The sequence below is a fragment of the Hippocampus guttulatus genome, chromosome 17, assembly GCF_054856545.1.
Source record: "Hippocampus guttulatus isolate MCC_2025c chromosome 17, RoL_Hgut_1.0, whole genome shotgun sequence".
NCBI lineage: Eukaryota > Metazoa > Chordata > Actinopteri > Syngnathiformes > Syngnathidae > Hippocampus > Hippocampus guttulatus.
The window spans coordinates 1,223,883-1,245,544 of record NC_141277.1 but is presented as its reverse complement, the minus strand read 5'-3'; the positions used below and the strand labels follow the sequence as shown (position 1 = coordinate 1,245,544).

At 45.3% G+C, this 21,662-nt stretch overlaps 3 protein-coding genes across 8 annotated transcripts; 2 read left to right on the top strand and 1 right to left on the bottom strand.

Annotated features, from left to right (window-relative positions):
• Positions 1–82: 82 nt before the first annotated feature.
• LOC147191388 (uncharacterized) lies at positions 83–2,706 on the top strand. Its single transcript, XM_086135319.1, has 3 exons — positions 83–1,040; positions 1,693–1,797; positions 2,059–2,706. The coding sequence occupies exons 1-3, from the start codon at positions 111–113 to the stop codon at positions 2,704–2,706; spliced, it is 1,683 nt and encodes a 560-aa protein (XP_085991445.1). The 5' UTR covers positions 83–110.
• Positions 2,707–2,802: 96 nt separating this feature from the next.
• Positions 2,803–8,923, bottom strand: c17h18orf54 (chromosome 17 C18orf54 homolog). Of its 3 annotated transcripts, none has more exons than XM_086134970.1 (15): positions 8,857–8,923; positions 8,003–8,138; positions 7,230–7,380; positions 6,595–6,762; positions 6,352–6,463; positions 6,210–6,273; positions 5,935–6,121; positions 5,584–5,669; positions 5,338–5,446; positions 5,175–5,267; positions 4,914–4,971; positions 4,759–4,816; positions 4,359–4,508; positions 4,097–4,149; positions 2,803–3,276 (listed from the first exon to the last, which is right to left on the bottom strand). In XM_086134970.1, exons 2-15 carry the CDS (start codon positions 8,135–8,137, stop codon positions 3,108–3,110), a joined length of 1,593 nt encoding a protein of 530 aa, XP_085991096.1. In that variant the 5' UTR covers position 8,138; positions 8,857–8,923; the 3' UTR covers positions 2,803–3,107. The 3 variants fall into 3 exon arrangements, with proteins under 3 accessions (XP_085991096.1, XP_085991097.1, XP_085991095.1); XM_086134971.1 differs by lacking the exon at positions 8,857–8,923 and adding an exon at positions 8,787–8,839 and having other exon boundaries at positions 2,803–3,289; XM_086134969.1 differs by lacking the exon at positions 8,857–8,923 and adding an exon at positions 8,787–8,839.
• Positions 8,924–10,573: 1,650 nt separating this feature from the next.
• mbd2 (methyl-CpG binding domain protein 2) lies at positions 10,574–21,317 on the top strand. 4 transcript variants are annotated; one of them, XR_015103503.1, is made up of 7 exons: positions 10,574–11,017; positions 12,597–12,756; positions 13,392–13,532; positions 14,427–14,517; positions 14,589–14,766; positions 16,476–16,601; positions 16,802–16,939. XR_015103503.1 is itself a non-coding variant. In XM_086134973.1 (7 exons), the coding sequence occupies exons 1-6, from the start codon at positions 10,908–10,910 to the stop codon at positions 16,917–16,919; spliced, it is 756 nt and encodes a 251-aa protein (XP_085991099.1). In that variant the 5' UTR covers positions 10,577–10,907; the 3' UTR covers positions 16,920–16,947; positions 20,734–21,317. The 4 variants fall into 4 exon arrangements, 2 of the variants coding, with proteins under 2 accessions (XP_085991099.1, XP_085991098.1); XR_015103504.1 differs by having other exon boundaries at positions 16,476–16,546; positions 16,802–16,938; XM_086134973.1 differs by lacking the exon at positions 16,476–16,601 and adding an exon at positions 20,734–21,317 and having other exon boundaries at positions 10,577–11,017; positions 13,392–13,490; positions 16,802–16,947.
• The last annotated feature ends 345 nt before the right edge of the window (positions 21,318–21,662 follow it).

The following is a 21,662-nucleotide window of genomic DNA, read 5'->3' as shown; positions in this document are numbered from 1 at the left end:
CACTTCGGTATTTGCAGAATATACTTGCGCTCCTTCCAATCAGTTGCTGAGTGTACAGTTACTTTAGCAACCACACAACAAGGACGTCGGCAAAGGCCAAAGAAAGGGAAATGGAGGGGACCAGTGAGCTTTCTCCAGTCAGGGGCAAGCAGAGCATTTCAGAGGTGAACTTTATGGAGGCGACAAAGACGTCTGTTGCCTCCACTTCCGCTCCTCTTTTTGGAACCTTCAAAGAAGAACACACCAACATCCCAGAGGCGGTCGACGACTTTATCAGGAACTTCCTGCAAAAAATTGGCCTGAGCCGGACTCTGGACTGTTTTGAGGTCGAGTGGTACAGCTCAGCTCAGAAACTCCTGACAGAGCCCTTGTTGACAGCTCCCCCACCACCGGGCGCCCTTGTCATCCCCGATGCCCTCACTCACAAACAACTCCTTCAGTCTGAACTGCAGAAGGTCTACACAGAGACGAACCGTTTCAAAGAGGAAGTGCTGTCTGCAGGGGACAGCCTCGTGAGGCTGCAGAGGGACCGAGATCTACACCGGCTGCACTGCCAGAAACTCGTCGCTGACAAAAGCCGTCTGATGGAGGACATCAAGAGGCTGAAGAAACGCCTGGCGGCCTATGAGCCGGCGCTGAGGCAGCTGGATGACAAATACGAGGCAGCCCTGAGACAGAAGATGCTTCTCGGTTTGGAAAGTGAACGGATACAGAACAACCTGAATGCCGGTCTGCTTCTGGACAAAACCCGAACCAAGATGGAGAGACGCACCAAGAAGAGCACAACCCAACTGCCAACCCTCCCCAGACACCCAAAGGACACCGAGTTTCCTGTCTGCAGCAGGCCGCTGAAGCTTCAGCGCGCTCAGGGAAATCCCGCAGAACAGAAAAGCCTGAATTCATTCAATCTGTTCTATTCCATCAAAGCCCACGCGCTTCCCATAAGCTGCATCAGCCAACTTCCCGGGAAAAAAATCCTCGCCAGTGCCAGTGATGACTGCAGTTGGAGGCTGTGGGCACTGCCAGCCAGCAGGGAGAAGGTAGGAACGCGTACGCCTCTCCGCACAGCATGGATCTACTCCCCACCCCTTAATATTTGACCGCCATAGTGTCACTGATAATGACTCACGTTAAATTACGGTATTAGTAGGTGTTTAAGATAATGATGGACAGGTATTCTATGGGGGCGGCCCGGTAGTCCAGTGGTTAGCACGTCGGCTTCACAGTGCAGAGGTACCGGGTTCAATTCCAGCTCCGGCCTCCCTGTGTGGAGTTTGCATGTTCTCCCCGGGCCTGCGTGGGTTTTCTCCGGGTGCTCCGGTTTCCTCCCACATTCCAAAAACATGTATGGCAGGCTGATTGGGCGCTCTAAATTGTCCCTCGGTGTGAGTGTGGGCGTGGATGGTTGTTCGTCTCTGTGTGCCCTGCGATTGGCTGGCAACTGATTCAGGGTGTCCCCCGCCTACTGCCCGAAGACGGCTGGGATAGGCTCCAGCACCCCCCGCGACCCTAGTGAGGATCAAGCGGTTCGGAAAATGGATGGATGGAGGTATTCTATGTGGTCTACAGAACACAGTCAGAAATATTGTCAACATAATCAGCGTAAAGTGACATTTTACATGGGATCCGATCATAATTGAGTCAAACAGTTTGGCATACGCTCACTCACTGTCGTACTATTTGTGTCATCAGGTGGGCCAGATGGTCCTGACAGGTCAAGGTCACTCCGATTGGCTGTCCAGCTGCAGTTTTCACCCAGAAGGAACGAAACTGGCAACAACCAGTGGAGACACCACAGTCAGTTCACGGTTACTTGTCGCCTTGGCAACGAGACGCTCATGAGAACGTTCTTTACCTTGGATTGATGTTTCATTTAGTTGGCACCACCAGGTTTTCACTGACATTTAAATATATATGTATATATATATATATATAAAAGTTGTGCTCCCATATTCACTGACAAACTCACCTGTTTGCTCTTTCTTGATCAGGCCGAAGCCTTCTGTGCTTATTTCGTCTTTAACGTTTGACCTTTACATTGCTTTTTTTTTTCTGCAGGTAAAGTTCTGGGATTTGTTTTGCGGACGTTGTGTGTTGACATTCTCCGGTCACAGCCAACCCACCTGGGGGTGCTCCTTCCATTCATGCGGTCACTTCCTGGCGTCCTGCTCCTCCGATAAAACCACCAAACTGTGGGACCTGAATAGCCAGCGCTGCCGGCTGACGATGCGTCGCCACACCGCCTCTGTCAACAGCGTCTGCTTCCAGTCCTTCTCCAACACTCTCCTCACTTGTTCGGCAGATAAAACTCTCGCCCTGTGGGACATCAGACTCGGAGTGTGCACCGCATCCTTCGTCGGACACCAGCATCCCTGCAATCACGCCACCTCGGGCCTTGCCGAGGAAGTTGTCGCTTCCTGCGACACCCGCGGCATCGTCAACCTGTGGGACATCCGGAGGCCCGCCTCGCCCCTTCGCACGATAGACGCCGGGCCCCTCAGTGCCAATCAGGTGGCGTTCAATCCATCGAGGAAGATGCTGGCAATCGCAAGCAGCGATAGTTTGGTCAGACTGGTGGATGTGGATTCCTGCAAAGTTAGCAGCCTGTCCGGACAAAGGGACAGTGTGCAGAGCGTCACCTTTGACCACACGGGAAAAATGGTCATGTCTGCAGGGAGTAATGGGCTCATTAACGTATGGATGTAGACAGACAATGTAGAGAGGATCAGCATCAAGTTTTTGTAGTTTTTTTTCATTGCTTTAAAATGTTTTGTTTTAAGGCACAACAAAGACAATTCTAGAGTGATTCAACGTTTTATGAACATTCATTCATTTCAAACAGTGTTATTCTGCTGCACAACAAATGTAGAATCAAATAACGGAACACAGTGAGCTACGAAGAAATGGAGCAACCAGGAAACATAATTCCGTATTATAATGTAAAAAGAATCATTTTAAACTTATGATCCTTCATACGGCGTTAGCATCTTTGCTTTTTGCAAATGGGACTGATGAAAAGATGACTGGCGATTGCCGCGTCCATCCGGTGGCTGCTGTGGCTCGTTATTAGCAACTACGCTGCTCATGTTTACGTGGGGAAGGCTGCGCTACCGGTGACACTGACTCGAAACGTCTCCGTCTGACACGGTTTCCATATTGAACGGGAATCCCGCAGATGAAGAAGAGTACTGTCCTTCGTCTATATCCTCCTCTTCCTCATGTTTTTCTCTCGGTTCCTCCAACAGCAGCTTCAGGCGATTGAGGTGATGAAGGGCCCTGCGGATGGAAACTGTTTTTCAATTAATGGGCTTTATAATACTGCATTTTTTTTATCAGTTACATACAACATGTATGGGCTCAAGCATTTTATGTCAAGGGCACAATTAACTCATTCACTCCCAAAGACGTTTTTAAACGTCTTTTCAGACTTGGTCCAGAATTGGCTGGTACTGAATGAGTTAACATTTTGCATTTCAATTGGGGAGTTCGACATGAATTTGCAGCACTGCAGGCTCATACCGAAATGAAAATATATTATAACTTGTCTGGATTAGGTCGCAGTGGTGCACAAGGCTAAAAGGTAATGCTCGGCGGTTGCCAAATCGCTAAGATATTTAGCACGCTTTGGCTGTGGAGTGTGAGGGAAATGAAAATGGTTCCATTAGAATCATACGACAAATCATTGGCCACAATAATTGGACGAGCAAGAACATGCCACACATTCACTCAAGAATGTCGAGAGCGTCTTGCCAGCGAACACAACGGTCATTTTTCAGTTGGCCCAGAGCAGTCTGGAAGCGTGAAAGGAGCAATGCACATTTCATACTCCAAAAATTGCTGCGGTGGTGTTGCCATGCTTGAGAGGACCTCTTTCTTGTTTGCAGAAGAAATACACGATGACAGACGTACTATTCGCAATTCAGGTATCAGCCAATATGGCAAGTATGTGACCAAAATAAGATCAAGTGTTTATGATGCCTTAAAATAATTATTTTTACATTTTACTCTTGCCCATCCAAATCTGTCATTTGTCATTGTAGGGATGTTTAATGACTCAATGTGGGAGATTGATGATTGACACAGTCAGTTACATTACCTTTGTAGTGACGGTGCAGCAGATAAATCCTGTTCCGCTTCACTTTTGGGCCTCTGCAAAACAAATATGGAATACAGCGGAAGAGAAAAGAAGCCTCCCGAGTGTCCCATTAGGGAATCACATTCTTGACACTCTTCATGTTAATGCGGTCCAAGCTTGGCTTTGTTTTGAGGTTTCAAAAGTCAACGAAAGTGCGCTTCATCAAGCTGGCCGCAAACGGAGGAATTCTGAGCTTTATGGGGAGAGTCAACAAAAAGCTTACCCTTTGAGTGTCTTTCCTGCAAGGCTGCGCGATGGGTAAATGCTGTTGCCGGTGAAGCTCCGCCTCCACGGCCTGCAGTCGAAACATCATCTGTTTCAGAGCCTCCAATGGGCCGGGTTGCTGGCAGACGCTACCGTCACGACTAAAGTCCTGAGTCAAAAGGAGACAAGATATGCAGAGACAATCCTTCCAGTACAATATCAACCACCGTGTGGCAAGATGCGAGCCCAAAGAAATGCAAATTGACAGTCGAAAGTGTCCCTTTGTCTTTTGCACATCTGAGGGTTTCATACATGGGTTCTCCAACCAAGACTCTCGTTTGGTCTGCTGTGTTAAATTCTTTCAAACCACTCAAGGATGAGCGCTGCGAGGGTTTTCCAGAATCACAGGTCAGCCCTACCTGCTCGCTTTCCTCTGGCAGAGCCCCCTTGATGACTTCTGCCGCTCCCTCCGATTCTCTGCACCATCAATAAAACCATTAGAGATGCAGGACGGTATCGATTATTCATCAATGAAAGCAAATCAAAGCAAAAGTGTGAATGTCGGCATTCTTACATAGGGGCAGGAGGACCTCGTAAAGTTGAACAGAGCTTCATTTCTTCACTATTCAATTCTATGCGAGCAAAGGAAACATGCATATGAAAATGAGTCAACATAAACTATTGCATCTACTTTATTTTCCAGATTTAGTCATGTTCAGGGCCGTTCTGGCTGTTGCTCATCGTGGCGTGCGTGCGAGCACGGGAGGTCGCCTGCTTGAAAAGTAGATCTTGGGGTCAAAAACGGTTGGGCACCCCAACCAAATACCGAGATCACCTGAATCTGCAAGACTTTCTCTTCTTGCAAAACTGTGGGAAAGCGAGTTCAGCACTTCATCCGCTTTCTGGATCAGTGACTCGAGCCGGTGGTCTGACATAAGGAGCACAGAAAGAGGAGTCGGCACAGATGGCGCGTCAACATATCATTTTCTATGATTTACCTCTCACAAGAGATTCTGAGAAGTCGGAGCTTTTTCTCTCTGAAGCCATCAAAGATATCTCTTCGGCAAACTGGATCCTCAGATCTTTTAGACACTGCTGGGTGTCACCCTGATTTTTTTACAAACAAACAAATAAAATCACTGATCATTCCATTTTTTTAAAGTCAAAGCTTTATCCATGATTAGTTTTTTTTTTAATGAATCAAACAAAGCAATCGATCAAGAAAAGGCATTTTGATCTTATACCTGATCAGGTGTCCTGCATGCTTCATCCTTTGTGTTTGCAAACCAAGAGGGTGCAGTGCTTATTGATGCTACTGGAGGTACGCCACCTTAAAGAAAAAAACAAACAAAAAAAAAAAACACAAAACCTTCACCCAAAAAAAAAAAAAAAAACATGGCAAGACTTTGGGTTTGCACAATAGTGAGGGAATGATGGGCACTGTATAGAAATGTCTCAGACCTTAAAAGAAACTGAAAAGCTCTAATTAATAAGAAAGGTTTTTCCTTGTCATGACACCCCCCCCCCCGCCCCAAAAAATAAGAAGAAAAACGTTTTGAAATTGAATGTAGTTAACAGAATGAATGATGCTCTACCAAGCTTGTCAGAAAAGTAGACCTCTGATAGGGGTAGTGGCCCGACAAGGTCACAATCTTGGATCCAGGCAGGCACGCTGCTGATCCCAGAGCGGCCCAGATCTGCCTCGTTCTCATTGTCCCCGCGTTGTAAATGGGGCGACGAAGACAGCAATTCCTGCTCTGCCCTCGCCGCCCTGTGGGCACACTCACAGAAGAAGACAAGCTCAAGTTAGAATATGCGCCTCAAGTAGTGTACCAAGACTCCAAGAGAAAACATAGTGAAGGGCAATTACTGTTAAGCATCTGACAAAGGGGACATCCTGTTTCAAAGTGGAGACTTCGGGTTCTACGTTCCACCTGGGGGGGGATGATGCACATCCGTCAAAATCCCAAACGACACACGGATGATGAAATAAGGAGGACGACAGCTCCGACCTGCAGCTGCGGCAATTGCTTCTTAAATGTGGGCGGGATACGTTATCCCCTGCTCTGTACCCCGGTTTGGACGAGCCACGGCTTTGAGAGGCCGCAGACCGAGACGAGCGACCTGCAGCGGCAAACAAACAAGGAGAGGACCACACTCTAGGTTAGATCGCTAAATACAATTGCGCTGATGCGGTTCAAATGTTTCCCGCACGCATCACATTGCAAGTGATGTCGGGTATGTATTTTGAAAACCTTGGATGAAGGCAGTTGTGTGGGTGACAGGCATGGAACCATCGCGGGGGATGGACAGCAGTTCGTCGGTTGTCATCGAAAGTCTATCGCGGTTGTCGCGGTGACGCAGGGAACTGACGGGGAGGGTCAGGAAATCCACCTCTCTGTCGGTTAAAGCTTCCCGGAGAACTACAAGTCGAAACACAAAACATATCCCGTGAACCGGGAAAATCCATCCATCATCCCCCAATGTGGCCCGCGGACCGTAGTTTGGACGGTTTTAACCTTCCAAATTTGCGGTAGCAGTTTGAAGATGGCCCTTTTCCAATCCAGTATAAATGTCTCACAGTGCACAATGGAAGGTCTAGTCAGGTACGTTTGGACGAGTTCGGAAGAACTTTAAAGCCCTGACCCATCAAACTTTACGAAAACAGAGATCCTAATCTGGTCCTCAAATCTTGAAAAGGGTTCCTAAAGGATGAACGGAAATACATTCCCACAACCCCACTCAAAAATGTTGCATCTCTTCTAACTGCAAAGCAAGGACGACCCAATATGTCCCACTTGGTTTCCTGGGGGCAGAATGGCCACGTGTCCTAATAACTTTGTCTCAACTAATACATCAGAATCTAACAGACGACACGGTGTTGACCTACCGCATTTGTTTCTGCGTGCGCTCATTGGCGGTCTTCTCGGGGTGGACAACGGACTCTGTGGCAGAACCAGACTTCCCGGTGACTCGGCGTTTCGTCTTCTGTCAAAGTCTGCGATGTAGGCATCCAACGCTGCAGAGGCTGACTCGTATTCCTTTGGAAATCACAAGTTGAAAAGTTACTCAAAATTCAATTCAGTTCATACAGCGTGCTGTATACATCTGGTTTTATGTTATGTGTTGTATTAGTTGATGTTCAACGTTCTGTAAAACGCTTTGTCACAGTTGCAGCTTTATAAATCCAGATGTATTGTACCAAATCGTATAACCTACATGTTTTGTATTCAATGGTTGGATGGCAATCTGTCCATTTTCTCATCTGTTTATCTTCACAAGGGTCGCGGGCGTACTGGAGCTTATCCCAGCTGTCTTCAGGCAGTGGTCGGGATCCACCCTGAACTGGTTGCCAGCCAGGACACACTTAGATGTGGTTGTATTTCATTTGTTTGGGTATCGTTTGTTACTCTACCCGCTGCTACACGGCTATTCCTAATTATAACACCAGTATTATACATTGCTATTTTAATAGCAGTCCTTTTCGATTCCACAAATTGTCAAAGGGGTCATACCACCTGGTCCATGGTCTACAAATTGTTCACTTTTCCATTACTGTGGCGATGAATGGCTATCTTTGGCTGGATTATGTTATGAAAGTCGATTTTTAAATTTTTAAAAAATCATGTTTGAGTACGATATAACTGAAGAGGCTGAATCGACCTTATTTCTGTATCTGAAGATTGTGTTGAACCCGGGAGACGCTAGGCTGCTCCTGAAGTGGCCAGAACTTGACAGCAGTGTTGTCACTGTCGACTCTGGAGAGACGATGTCACTTAAAGGGCTGGTGGAGTCCATGCTGGAAAAAAAGCAACAACAATCTCCAAGGTTATGATTTATAAGTGACTAAACCAAAAACACATTGGAAAAATACACACGACGAGCTGTGTTAAACGCTCAAGGTTGGTTGGGAACGATATCCTCAAAAGGTTGGCAAGAGTCATTGACATACTGCTTGCTTGAAGACTTCACTATAGTCAACATCCGTATCGGAAGAGATGTTCCAGTTGCTTGGCAAACCCCTCCACCACATTACAAAATAAACACATCTTTTTTTCAAATCGCATTTTATTGCACCATCTGGACAACTGGTAAACGCGGCGGTGACCTTCGTAAACTGCGGTGACGACAATGGATTCAAATTTTGTGCGTAGAATGGGGGACGGGTACGTGGGCAAACCGTTTGAATGGACAACGTGTTGAACACTGCATTTGAAATCATGAAATTTACTTGTACTGTCTCGGCAGTCCAGTGTATAGCGGTTTACTTTGTTTTATCGATTGGATAAGTGTTTATTCTACTTCTGGTCATATGCCCGCAGAGTTGTTTTGCTAATTATCGCTTAGGTAACACCGAAGGACAGGCAAAACTCGCGCAGCATGTTCATGTAATAAAGTATTACGCTCAATTAAACGTTACATTACATCGGGTAACAAGAAAACTTACGCTAAACTGTATCCGGCCTCCTTTCACTTTTTTTCACGTTAGCAACAGAAAGGGGGAAAAAAAATCTTACCTCTCGTCTCGCTGCTCCGAGGAGGCGCCGGGAGCACTTTCAACCAATGAAGACGGTTGATGAAGTACAGTAACGTCTCCTATTGGCTTAGCAGTTCGTTCGTCAGTCTCTTTTTTCCCCACCCCTTTGCCTCATCGATTGGTTAGATTTGAGCGGAATGCGTTGCTTGCTGTGTCCGTGACTCAGTCACCCTTTCAAGCACATGTGCAATTTTCTGACGTTAAAAAAAAATCCAGATTTCATCTCTCAAAACCAATTAACCATTCAGAATTCGTCCCCCAAAACCAATTAACGAAGTAGTACTGTGCGGGTTCAAAGTCTAATAACAAGAAGCGTATTTTATGTGCCCTGGCTCTTCTTCTTAAAAATAATGATTAAAAAACACATTTGTTTGACGTTGAGGCAGGAAAATAAAAGTTTAGGGAGAAATAGAAATACACTTGTATTTTACACATTTTACCATGACCTATATTTAAAATGCATGATATGGATATGCATAAAATATATGCTTTTTTATGATCAAAAGTTCACAGCCAAGTGGTAAGATGTAGAACTTTCAAAAATATTCACACTCATGCTTATGTAAAGACCTATGTAAAAATCTAAGTTCTAATTTGACTACTTCATAAAGTACAGACTTTGTGTCGGGAACGTATCAGACCTAACTCGGGCCTACAAGAGGTTAAAAGGGCGGATTGTCTTAAAACAAATATTGAAGGCTAAAGCGTACATTGACCATAAACTACATTTCAAACAATGCAAACAATGTTACCAGAGAAGAAAAGAAAGAACATAGTACCAGTCAGATTGTGTTGCACAGAGTAGAAAAGTACAGATTTCCATATTTTGAAATGTAAAGGTAAAATGTCAGAAAAGTAGTTGGGTACAGACACCTGTGACATCTACTCAACTACAGTTGACCATTCTTAAGTGGAAATATGTTTTGTTTTGTTTTTGTCTTCTGTATCTTGAATCCATCCATTCATTTTCCAATACGCTTATCCTCACTGGTTAGCATGTCCGCCTCACAGTGCAGAGGTGCAGTGTTCAATTCCGGCTCCGGCCTTCCTGTGTGAAGTTTGCATGTCAAATGTAATTGTGTGTGCCAATGGTTGTTCATCTCCGTGTGCCCTGCGATTGGCTGGCAACCAGTTCAGAGGATAAACTGATTAGAAATGGATGAATAGATGGATATTTGACAGCATTTCTCAACAACCAAGCAGAAGGCTGATGGGACAGTCCTGTCAAGGTTCATGGCCGCTGGAGGCTCCTTTAACCTCTCCCATGATGTCACGGGTTTAAAGCAGAGATGTAGAAAAAGTGAAACGTGTGCTCACTCTGTCTCCTTGTCCAGGCACCACTGGACTCTGCGATATGGACCCCCATACTAAAGTATGTATTTTAATTCCATGATTACTTATAGACCAGTCTAAAATTTAGTGATGAGAATCACCATTTGTCTTAATAAAGTAATACGTTATTTTTGGCCTGGATATGCGCATACAAAGTCCAGGGTTGTGAATGTTTCCGTATTACTAATAGCCTCACGAAATGTCATTTTGCATTAACGCCACAGGCCCCCCATACGAATCATCCATTCAACTCGCGCGGTTGTTCTGCCGCTTGCTTTCTTCACTATTGGAATGAGATCAAATGTAGTCCCAAGTGATTAGTCTGTCTTAATAGAAGATCTCCGAGAGGGCGATCGAGCGAGATATACGTCACGGTCTCACAGCCCGCCGTTAGCTCAGCTCGGACCTCACCGGACCTTGACTTATTCTTTAGTGGGGTGGGGAGGTAAACTGAAGCATATTCAAGAGAGAAGCCCCTTTCTTTGGCAGCAGCAGTCCACGCGGGCCACTTTTCTTTCACGTAACCCAAAACAAGCAGTCAGGGTGGAGGGAGGGCGAGACGGCAATAACGTAACATCTGTGACGTAGGCGCCTGCGCCTCCGGGTTGGCCGTTCTGCCTCCACAGTTGGACTGGAGGGCCACTGAGAGATCAGTTGACTTGAACAGATCCGAATCCTGGGATCGATCAGTGTGTGTTGATGGAGAAGAGGAGGTCGGACTGTCCGGCTCTGCCACCCGGCTGGAAGAAGGAAGAAGTGATCAGGAAGTCCGGTTTGAGCGCCGGGAAAAGCGACGTCTATTACTACAGGTACTACTGTCCTGCCTCAACTCTTGGTCAGTGGTCAGCCACGGACAAATTGTCGGAACCGGATCATCTGCCCTTACGGGTCAATGACGACTGTGGAGTAAACTCAGTCAACGTCACGATTAGTTTCGAATAAGCCTTTTAGTAGTTCTCAACAGTACCAGCCGATGATGACGAGTCGTGTAACTATTGAAATATATCCCCCTCACCTTTTCTGGATCAACCCGTGTCGAGTGCGTATAGTTTTATGATATTGAATGACTGCATCAGTAAACTGTCATAACGAATGTACTTGACTGGTTAAAGCGTCATAGCCCGACTAAGTGGAACACTCCCTGCTGCTGACACGGTGCCCTCATTTTTGACCCTCTCATAGAAGTGGCTACAGCTAGAGACTCTAAAACAGAATATGTACTGCGACTGTTCAGCGAGGTCTTATTTTAAACAGCACTATTACATATTTAGTGGTGTGAAATTCCTCAGTCGCCGCTGACCGGCTGCAAGTAAAGAGCAAAAACAGCCGAACAACTTTTTGGGTAAAGTAAAGGCACTTAGAATTGGACGTTTTATAATCAGCTTTCTCAAAGAGGAGGTCCAAAAAAGTTGCTCACTTCTCAGACAAGCACAAATGACTTTTATCAAACAAGGCCAACGTCACGGGGAAAGTCAATCAAGTACAAGGAAAATAGCTGCAAATAACGCCTGCGGTCACTTCCTGTTGCTCAGACTGAGCTCCGTGTCACAAACATCTGTGCTCCGTCACTTCCTTAGTCTGCAAGCTGAAGTACATCATGAGATGTCTCTCGGCTTTACTTTCAGTTTGGTTTGGAATATGACTCATCAGTTCCAGTCAGGAAACCAGTCAGCAGGTTGACTTACTGGAAGAGTAGTGAAAGTCAACCACAGCTCATGGAGTCGGCAGATGTTTTCTTCACATGGTGTCACAATTGTTGATTGAGAAACAAATGTAGGCCAAGAAAAAGGTATGATGACATGAGATTTTAACCCATGTTGATGAGTTAAATGAGATGGATTCTCAAAAAAAAGAAAAAAAAAACGCAGCCTTTAATGCCATCCCAAAAGTCAGGGCCATGCTTGAGGAACGGGATTTGTCTGGTCAGCCATTTCGGCATTTGGCCTTTACATGCGCGTCCTTCCGGGGTTCTTCTTCCAAAGGCGGAATATTGGCAATGTGAGTTCGTTCCGCATTATGGTGTCGGTGCCTTTTATAGAGAACGAGCAGAAAAAGGCTTGAAGGGCCTTCATCTATTAATGACACAGCCTTTTCCTGAACCATCAGTAACGCTCCCGATCAAATTCTCATTGCCTGCAAGAATTCATTGGTAATGTGCTATGTTTGGTTTGTGGCGATTTTGCTTACATGCCGCTGCAAATCCAAATGCGAGTCGAAATTGCACATTCCAACTCGCTTCTGAGAAATTGCGATTTAACTTTGGCGGGGAGTGAATCATACTGTTGGCGAATGATCAAGAAATGTGTGCGAACGATTCCATTTGAACAGTTGACCAGATTCAGGCAAATGCGTCTTTCTGACACTCTCCATTTGTCTCCGTGCATTAAGTCCAACAGGGAAAAAGTTCCGGAGTAAACCTCAGCTGTCGCGTTACCTTGGAAACAAAGTGGACTTGGCATGTTTCGACTTCCGGACGGGGAAAATGATGCCTGGCAAACTGCAGAAGAGCAAACAGAGACTCCGACATGAACAACTCAGCCTGGCGAAGGTAACGCGCCTTGAGCTCCTTGGTGCGGGTGCTTCAGTAGCTGCGTGTCACCAGATTATCAGATTAGCATCGCATTCGCGCTGAACCAAACCAAGACATCGCAAAAGATTCTTCTGTGACGGTATTTGATCCCAAAAGTTCCACGTCCACTCACTTGAGATGTCATTACTGGCACACGCGGTTTTACAAGGTTAAAGGACAGCCAATCGGAAAGCCGGATTTCCTGTCCCTTTTGTTCCAGTTCAAGCTCTAATGTCAGGCATGTGTGCTGACATGCTTCTAAACACGTACGCTTCTGGCTCGCGCAGCGCAATGTGCGTGGTGGTGCTCACGAGAACAAAACAAGCGCGATAAGGGAATTTAGAAAAACATACAAACATATTCTCACCACATCATATTGTTTGGATATGTTTTGTCATGAAATGGACAATGACACAGGAAAAAAACCCCGCCCAACTTTAAAACCACTCTACTGGTTATGCTGTAGTTGTATTCAAACGGACTATTTTTTTTTTTTCAGAAACAATTTGATTTCTTTCCTGCGCATGGCAAAACCAAACTGTTTTCAGAATAATACGGAATGTGCAAGGAAAGAAACATCCACTGACGCGCCAACGCGGCCTCCTTCTCTGTAGGGAGGTAAGCCTGACCTGAACACGACTCTGCCCATCAGACAGACGGCATCCATCTTTAAACAGCCTGTTACCAAGGTTACAAGTCACCCGGGAAACAAGGTAAAGACAGACCTGCAGAGAGCGACTGAGCAGCCCCGACAGGTAAAAACGCGCTCTCTCTCTCTCTCTCTCTCTACTCCGCATGTGGTCTACTTTTATCTGTTGAAGCTTATCTGTGTGAAATATCTTTGTCTGAAATGCTAAAATATGACTCAATTCGATAGCCAACGCTTCCTTTTTATCTCCATTAAAAACTTCAGTATAAACCCATCTGTGTTTTTGCCCTCTTTGACAATTGACCTCAAGGAAAAAAGAAAAAAAAAACGTGTTCTTGAGAATATTTCATGAATGTAGATTTGATCCTGTCTGGCATATTAATAAAATGGCGTTACCCAAACACCAGATTAAAGGCAGTAGAACAGGCGATACAGACTTTCCTTGGCAGAGATTGGTGAAGAATGTTTTCGTGGAAGGAGAAATGGCAGCATCGCAGGGTGGCGGACAGGAGGATTGAACTTGTTTTCATTGTGCTCCACTCTGCAGTTGCTTTTGCTCTTCGGGTGAGAGTTATAACAGTGACAAGTGGCGCGGGGTGTGATGGTCTGCCAAAAATGACATCTCAGTATGTGCTCGTGCCGGGCGATATGACTTAAAAGTAGAATCACGATAGTTAAGTCGGAACAAGTATTTCGCATCATATCAGATATTGATACTTTTTTTGTTTACTTATTTAAAAAAATGAAAAACAATTAGCTTTGAGTACACTGAAATGTCGTGTATTGTGCCAAGTTTCTCCTCCGCCGGTGCATTGTAAATGCTTATTTGCGCTAGGTGCTACCCCAAGAGACCAAGTGAGCTTGCTAGAATTTGTTTGTCATTCCCGTGCGAAGGTTACTGTCAAATAAACGTCTTGTAATTTCCCTACTTCCGGGCACGTTTTTTTGTGTTCATTTTTCATCGTCACTCAACTCTCTCTCTGCCACTGTGTCTTTGCAGCTCTTTTGGGAGAGGAGGTTAAAAGGTTTGCGATCATCGGATGTCTCCGAGGAAGTTCTCCGAACGATGGACCTACCAAAAGTCCTACAGAGTCCGTTGACAAAACACAAGCCCCGGTCCTGTGATTTTAGATGCTGACCTGGGAACTTTCCACCCCTGCAGGTGTTGGCCTGAACTCGAGTGATGAGACTCTGCTGTCGGCCATCGCGAGTGCTCTTCACATGAGCTCCGCTCCCATCACGGGACAGACATCTGCCGCGGCTGAGAAGAACCCGGCAATCTGGCTGAACACGTCCCAGCCGCTGTGTAAGGCCTTCACCGTGACCGATGAACAAATCCGGTAAGAGGCTCAATCTTACTCAAGGAATGTTTCTATTACTGCTTAGGAGGATTTTCACGTGGATTAAATATAATATAAGATTTACAGAGGTGTTCCTCAACCTTCAGTGAGTTTAGACGCACACACACACACACGCACGCCCGCATGCACGCGCATTTATATGTCGGGACAGAATGCCCCTATCAGTTGGAAGACGTGATGATTCTGATTAGCAGCAGGTGTGCCACCTGCTGGAGACACACAGAAAGAGCCTTTCCAATGACAGCGACTGCTTGTTGCGGTTCAAAACTCGTGCGGCGTTGGGGGGGTCAAATCAAAGCAGCAGCAGTGCAAATGCAGCTAAATAGAGTTGTTCAGTTACCAAGCAGTTTTGCTGATCCGACAACGGCAGCCCGTCGCTTTTACCATCACGTGTTGTCATTCGATAAAATGTTCATGAAATTTGGCCTCCAAAGAAGGACTTTGTGTGCGGTACACACGTTTGATTTCATCTATTGTTTGTTCAGCTCAATCCAGTTTGAATGAAATTTGGCTCATGCATAATGTTGCAGTCGAAATCCGTGACCAAAAAAAAAAAAAATCTATATTGGAAGAACGACGCACATCCACTAAACAAGTGATGCAGCATGTTTTACGGGCAAAACATGAATGGGGATGAGCTGCATATTGGAACGTTCATTCAAGCGCTCTTCAAATATGCACGAGTGACGACAGGGGGCACTGTGGAGACGCACTCGAACCGACACCGTCTCCAAGTGAGGATCTGTCAGTCCAGTGGACCGGCAGAGCAGAGCCAACCAACAGTCGGCTCAAGCCATTAGAGCAGACTCATTAGAATACGTCCGTCTCCGCTCCTCTCTGGCTTTCACTCCTTTTCTTCCCTCAGGCTCTTCACGCGAATATTTCCTGGCCGTTGGATGTATTCTGATTTCTGTCCTTCCATTTCCCTAATCTCACTTTATTTCGCCCCACCCCTCCGGCATTTTCTTTCATTGACTTATTTTGTTTCCGAAACCTCTTGTTTTCTCCACTATTGATGTCATCCTTGCAGACTCACAGATTGGCACTATTTTGTTTGTCTTTATTTTTCCATCGCCGCCACTCTTTTGCTATTTTCAACCCCTCCTCCCTCAGCCTCCTCTGATATCTCCTCACTCCCTCCAGCATTTATGCCTCCCGTGCTCCCCCTTTTTCTTATCTCTTTCCTCCATTAATTTCCAATTCTCTCCCTCTGCCTCCCTCTGAATGTGCTCGTCATCCTAAATCGCTCTCATTCCTTTTCTCTCTCCCTGCCGTGCTCTTCTTACTCTGCTCGTTGGACAGATACTCCTTCAAATTGTTTAGACCAAATAGTCCAAGGGATGGTTAAGTTTCAGCTCCATTTCTTTTTCAACCTTCGCAGCCCCAGGATATTTTTGGTCCAGCCTTAGTTACAATTCTAGAAAACTTTAAATGGATCTTTTAGAGTCATTAAAACAGTCGATTGCATGAAATAAATTTAAATTAAAACTGTGCCCGCCATGATTAATAAATGCAGAAATCAGAGAGGTACTGCATCCAACAATGAAGGAACAAACGAAAAGCACGGCAAGCGGATACAAGATGAATTACAAAAACCAAACAAGCAATGATCAAAAGCAGCGTGCAGACGTTCAAGGTAAGCAAGGAGATACAACCCCATGTCCCTTCCACTTCTGCTGTGCCGACAGTGTAAATCCGGCTGATTGACGTTGCCCTCCAAGGCTGACCTAGGAGACTGGAAAACACTGACATGCAGGAGGTGAAATAGAACATTGATTTTGCTGGGCACAAATCACAACCAACCAAACTTCCAGGTATAATTCTGTTGGTTAGAAAAAAAAAGTGCTTATCACAAAGATGCTGCACAAAGATGGGGTCAAAGGTCACATTTGTGTAAAAAAAAAAAAAAAAAAACTCCTCCTTTTATAATTTTCAATTTATCGTATTTGCTGGTTATCTGAAATGGAAAAAAAAAAGAATCGACGTGTTATCTGTATTTATGTTGAAATTGTAGGGAGCAGGAACTGAAGGTGCAGCAAGCAAGGCGGAGTCTGGAAGAGGCACTGATGGCAAACACTTTGGCACAAGCTGCGGAGAACAGCAAAGAGACGGCAGAAGGGAAGGCGACTTAAAGTCAAAGAAGAAGAAAGTCAGAGACAGGTAACCACACAGCGGCCTCCATAATTGTTGGCACCCCTTGGTGATGGTGTTTTCTTTCACTTCTACTAAATTCATTTTTTCCCCGAACTAATATAGAGCCGAAATTAAAAAGAAATACAACCTTTCAATCAAGTGCCGATCCGAGCTGTCTTCGGCCAGCTCATGTGCACCCCTGATGTTAATGCTTTGTCCAACCCCCTTTTGTCAACAAAATGGCACCTAATCTTCTCCTGTAATGTTTCATAAGATGGTCGATTACAAAAAAGGGAGATCTTCCACCATTATTCTTTGCCCAATCGCTCAAAAATTTAGAGTCTAAATTATCGAGCGACCCGATCCTCTCCTCTGCATCTTGCTCTTTTGCCCCCTTCCAAGGTTTTCAATGGGATTGAGGTCGCGGGACTGAGCTGGCCACAGGAGAAGCCGCCATGGGGAAACGAAGCTTTAAATTTGCTTCATGAACCAGTTGTAATTTTTGGGGGCACACTCCTAATTGGCACTGTTGGTTTAAATAAAGAGGTTTAAAAAATGGTGAATCAAAAATGGCAAATAGATCACCAAAGATCATGACTGCGAGGAAGGAGGATATTTTTAAGATTGCCGTTTGTTTCTGTGGCAACACTTTTCGTAGGGAAGGAGATCGTCTCGACAAGGCGCTGGCCGCGTGCAGCCTTTGCAAATGTCAAGTGAAATAGAAAGGGAATACGACTATTTGTCGACGCATCTCGGCAGTCGCCATGGCATCAAAAACAGCCACAAACCTGTCATGAATCAATAGCGGCAGAAGCCGCGCAGGGTAGTGGAACAAACCTCTAAAAAAAACTCGATCAGAAACTCCTCCTGCTCAACACTCCTCACACCGAGACTGACACAGAAACTCTGAGAGATGTTCTCTCAACCAGAGGTGCTGCACAACAGGATTTAGCGTGAGGGTGTGCAAACATATGCAACTCGGTTTCCCCCTTAATAGATTTAATTAAAAGCCCTTGGTCTTGTGGCACATCTGGTGTGATCCATTGGCTGTAGACAGAAGCGGTGTGTGTTGTTAAATGGAGTGTGTGTGTGTGTGTGTGTGCGCGCGTGCGCTGTTTACTCTAAAAGCTGACAGATAAGGAGTTTTTAAAGCACATTTGTTTTGGAGTTTTTAAAGCACATTTGTTTTCTGTGTAGGGGAAATAGTCGATTAATGCAGATTTATGCAGATTGGCTGGTTGGAATTCGATTGGGTAAAAGAGCCGCTGAGAGTCGAGGAGTGATTACTAATGGCTTTTTATAGCTGGACCACAGTGGGCAGTGGCCAGCTAATGGGTGTCTCCTGGGTTGTGTAACAAGAGTTTTAAATCTTGGCTGTAATCACACACGGTTTGGATCCCGTTGCGAAAAGTCTGCTTGTTGCTTCCCGCTCTCTGACGGTATTTATGTTGCTTTGAACGTTCTGTCTTGGAGAGAGAACCCGGTTGGTGGCAATGCCATCGCAGCACTGCGTAGATGCTGCATTAACAACAATAACGAGAAAAAAAGCTCAGTGTCATTGTTTTAATCACCGCAGAAAGAGTTTGCATCTCTAATTAAGACGTCAGAAGGAACAGCAGCCAATTGGGTGAGCTCTGGACTAAATGCCTTTTTTTTTTGTTGCTTTTAATATCAACAAAAGTACAACTATGCTTTATTAATATTGCATTTTAACACCAATCGTAGCTGTCACAGAGTTTTGTACATAAGCCCCTATCAATGAAATAAAATAGTCTTTGTACAAGAGCTCCCTTTACCTTGGCATTTAACAAACAGGAAGTGCAGACTTTTCTTCCCTCTCGTTGCACACGTGTGAAGCTGTGAGTAGATGAGAGGAGCAAAATTGACCAGCGTGCCGCCACTGGAATCGCCGATGTCAACGGCCGAGCCGCAGAAATTGTAATCTCGCGGCGTGCATGACAACACCTCGCATTGGCTACAAGCTGAGTTTGAAAGGAAACGACGTGTCCAATTCTCCCGTCTCGTTTCGGCGTCTCTCGCTTCAGTTTAGAAATTGTCCGAATAAATATTCGGTGCGCCCAAGTCCCATTGAGTCGAGCAAGATGTTATAAACCATTAGCATACTCTTACCGTTCGTTTACGGGTTTCCCATTGAATAGTATGCAAGCGACAATAACGTGAATCAATCTTTTCTTTTGTCTCTGGGGAAAAAAGGGGGTTGAGGACGTTTGCACTAAAGGCCTGGATTTTCTTTTAAATGCGCAGGCTGGCTTTTTATCTGATGGAGACTAAGATGCCCGCTGCTGACTTGGAAAAGACGGAGCGGAGCCTCTTTTGATAGGAAAACAGTGTCAACTATTCACGCTCGGTGCGTTTGTGCGAGAGGGAGATTACTCACTGCGCATCCTGTTCTTTCCAAAAGCAGCTGATTCAGACTCCCGCAGCATTTCTCAGCTTAGTAATTAGTGGCCGTCGAGCAGAATTATCTCCTTCCAAAGCCTTTCGTAAAGACTGATAACCACCGAGTGCATGTCTGCTGTCAGTCATCTGAATTGCCTCGATGGAGCGGCAGATTATCGGGCTTTGGTAATTATTAGGAAGTCATTAAGACTCTGCGGGGTATTCTCGCTCTTAAATTTGAAATGATTGAAACACGGGGCCGAGGAAATATTACGCTGCAGAGACAATGGCAAGCTACCAAAGAAAAACAATGGAGCGTTCCAGCGGAACCGTGACGCAGAAAACGCCTCATCGCAAACAAGAAGTTGAAAACGAAAAACCCGAATCGGTCAGCGCGCATTGAATCGGTGGAAAACGTCCCAAATGCCGAGTGATTTCTTACATTGGGGGAATTCAGACTGCAATAGATGAGCCATTCCTACTTGAATGAGCGCTTTACATTTCGAGATTCGGGAGAAAATTGTTTGACATGGCACCAAACGGACTTCACACTTTTTATATTTCTTAAGAGAGCCCAGAGACAAGCAGCTGTAATTACAGCCCAACCACCGTTAATGCACTCGCGGCGAGGAGGTGTCGGAGGGTTAATGGGGAAGCTAATGGTTAGCGCGAAGGCACTCCACATTCATTTGACTCCCCCCCACCACCCACCGCCCTGCCCCTGAGAAGCGTCGGTTTATTGTTCCAGAATACGTCTCCTGACTGTCTGTATAGAGTGTTTTCACGAAATGCGTTTTACGCATCGGAAGAAGTCATTTGGGTTCGAGTGGAGCGTTAAAAGTCGAGGAAAGAGTTACTTTCTGGGGCACAAACAAGTTTCCTCTCGAGTTTACCTGTTAATTTTAATGGAGCATAGCAGAGAAACGTTTAGTTGTCACACCCGCGCATCGATTGATGTTTCTGGAGTGGTTTGGAGCGCAATATGTGTGAACGTGTAAAGTAGGCTGACTCATTCGACTCCGCCGCTGCCTGGAATGGTACAAGTGTGTTGTTCTTGAAAACCTGCGAAGGTCGGGGAAATAATGCATTGAGGGTCATTTGAATTTCAACTGTTGGGGGCTCCCCCTGCTCGGTTTACACGACTTGTCGCTCGGTAATAAGTTCATACGAGTTACAATGATCGGAATTCACATTACAATGGATGCGATGGGATTCAATTATGGATGGATCCATACCAGTATGATGATTTTATTTTTTTCCAATTAACCTCCAAATAATCTTTTCTACTATTCATGAAAATATAAAAGTGTGTGATGAAGGCTCCTTTTTTTTTGTGTGTGGCTTTAATTTGAACTCTCGGTTGATTATACTGCACGCACTGACGATAATTGCATTCTGTGCCTCTGTCTGCAGTTCCTCCGTTCACCAGCCTCAGGTTTACCATCTTCTTCATCTGGACCGAAACAACAAACCAACCAAATGGTTGTAACGTTCCTCTTCAGACAAGTCTTTCCCCTGGGTGACGTCACACCGGCTCTAACGTTAGGGAAGCTTCCAATTCACGGGAAAACAAAGGGTGCCGCAACACCAGTAAAAGCAACAATTGTAGCAACAGAGTGCTCTGCTGAAATAGGAAAAAAAAAGAGCAAGCCTCTGAAGTCATCAATGATCAAAACGTTCCATGAACTTTTAAATAAGCTCTTATTGTGTGTCCGTTTTAGACTTTTAAAGTTGTTTTTGTTTTCGAATGAGCATCACCCTCAGATGAAATCAGGTTGCAAACTGCTGGACGGCCTTTGCTAACTGCCTAACTCTTCCTGTGCTCTCTGATGATTCGTGATGTCTGAATTGTGTTCAGATAAAATCAGGGTTTTTCATTCAATAATGAATTGCCATGAATATGAAAAAGAAAACTTATTTAATGCAAATTTTATATCTTGACAGAACAGTCATGTACATTTTTCGGACTGGCGGAAATAAATGATTATATTCGCAAATGCTTTTTGTCCGTTGATGCATTCACTTGATTTTGGGGTGGAGGGCACCGGAGACAGTTGCTGACATGCGACAAAACCGATTCATCGGGTTGGAACGGTCCCGATACGGACCGGTTGCGACCTGGAATGGCGCGGCCGTTCGGAATCTCCCAAAATCTTCCCCTGCCACCCACAGTACAAAAACAAGCCATAAATGCAATATTTTATTCTGAAGCCAAGGCAACCTCACTTCTGATTTTTTCTTTCTTTTTTCTTTATTTTGCCCAGATACAACTGAGTAGTTTTCTTTCTGTAGCCATATCTGATGTGGCAGGGCCCCGTAATCAACAGTCAAATAGCACCAAC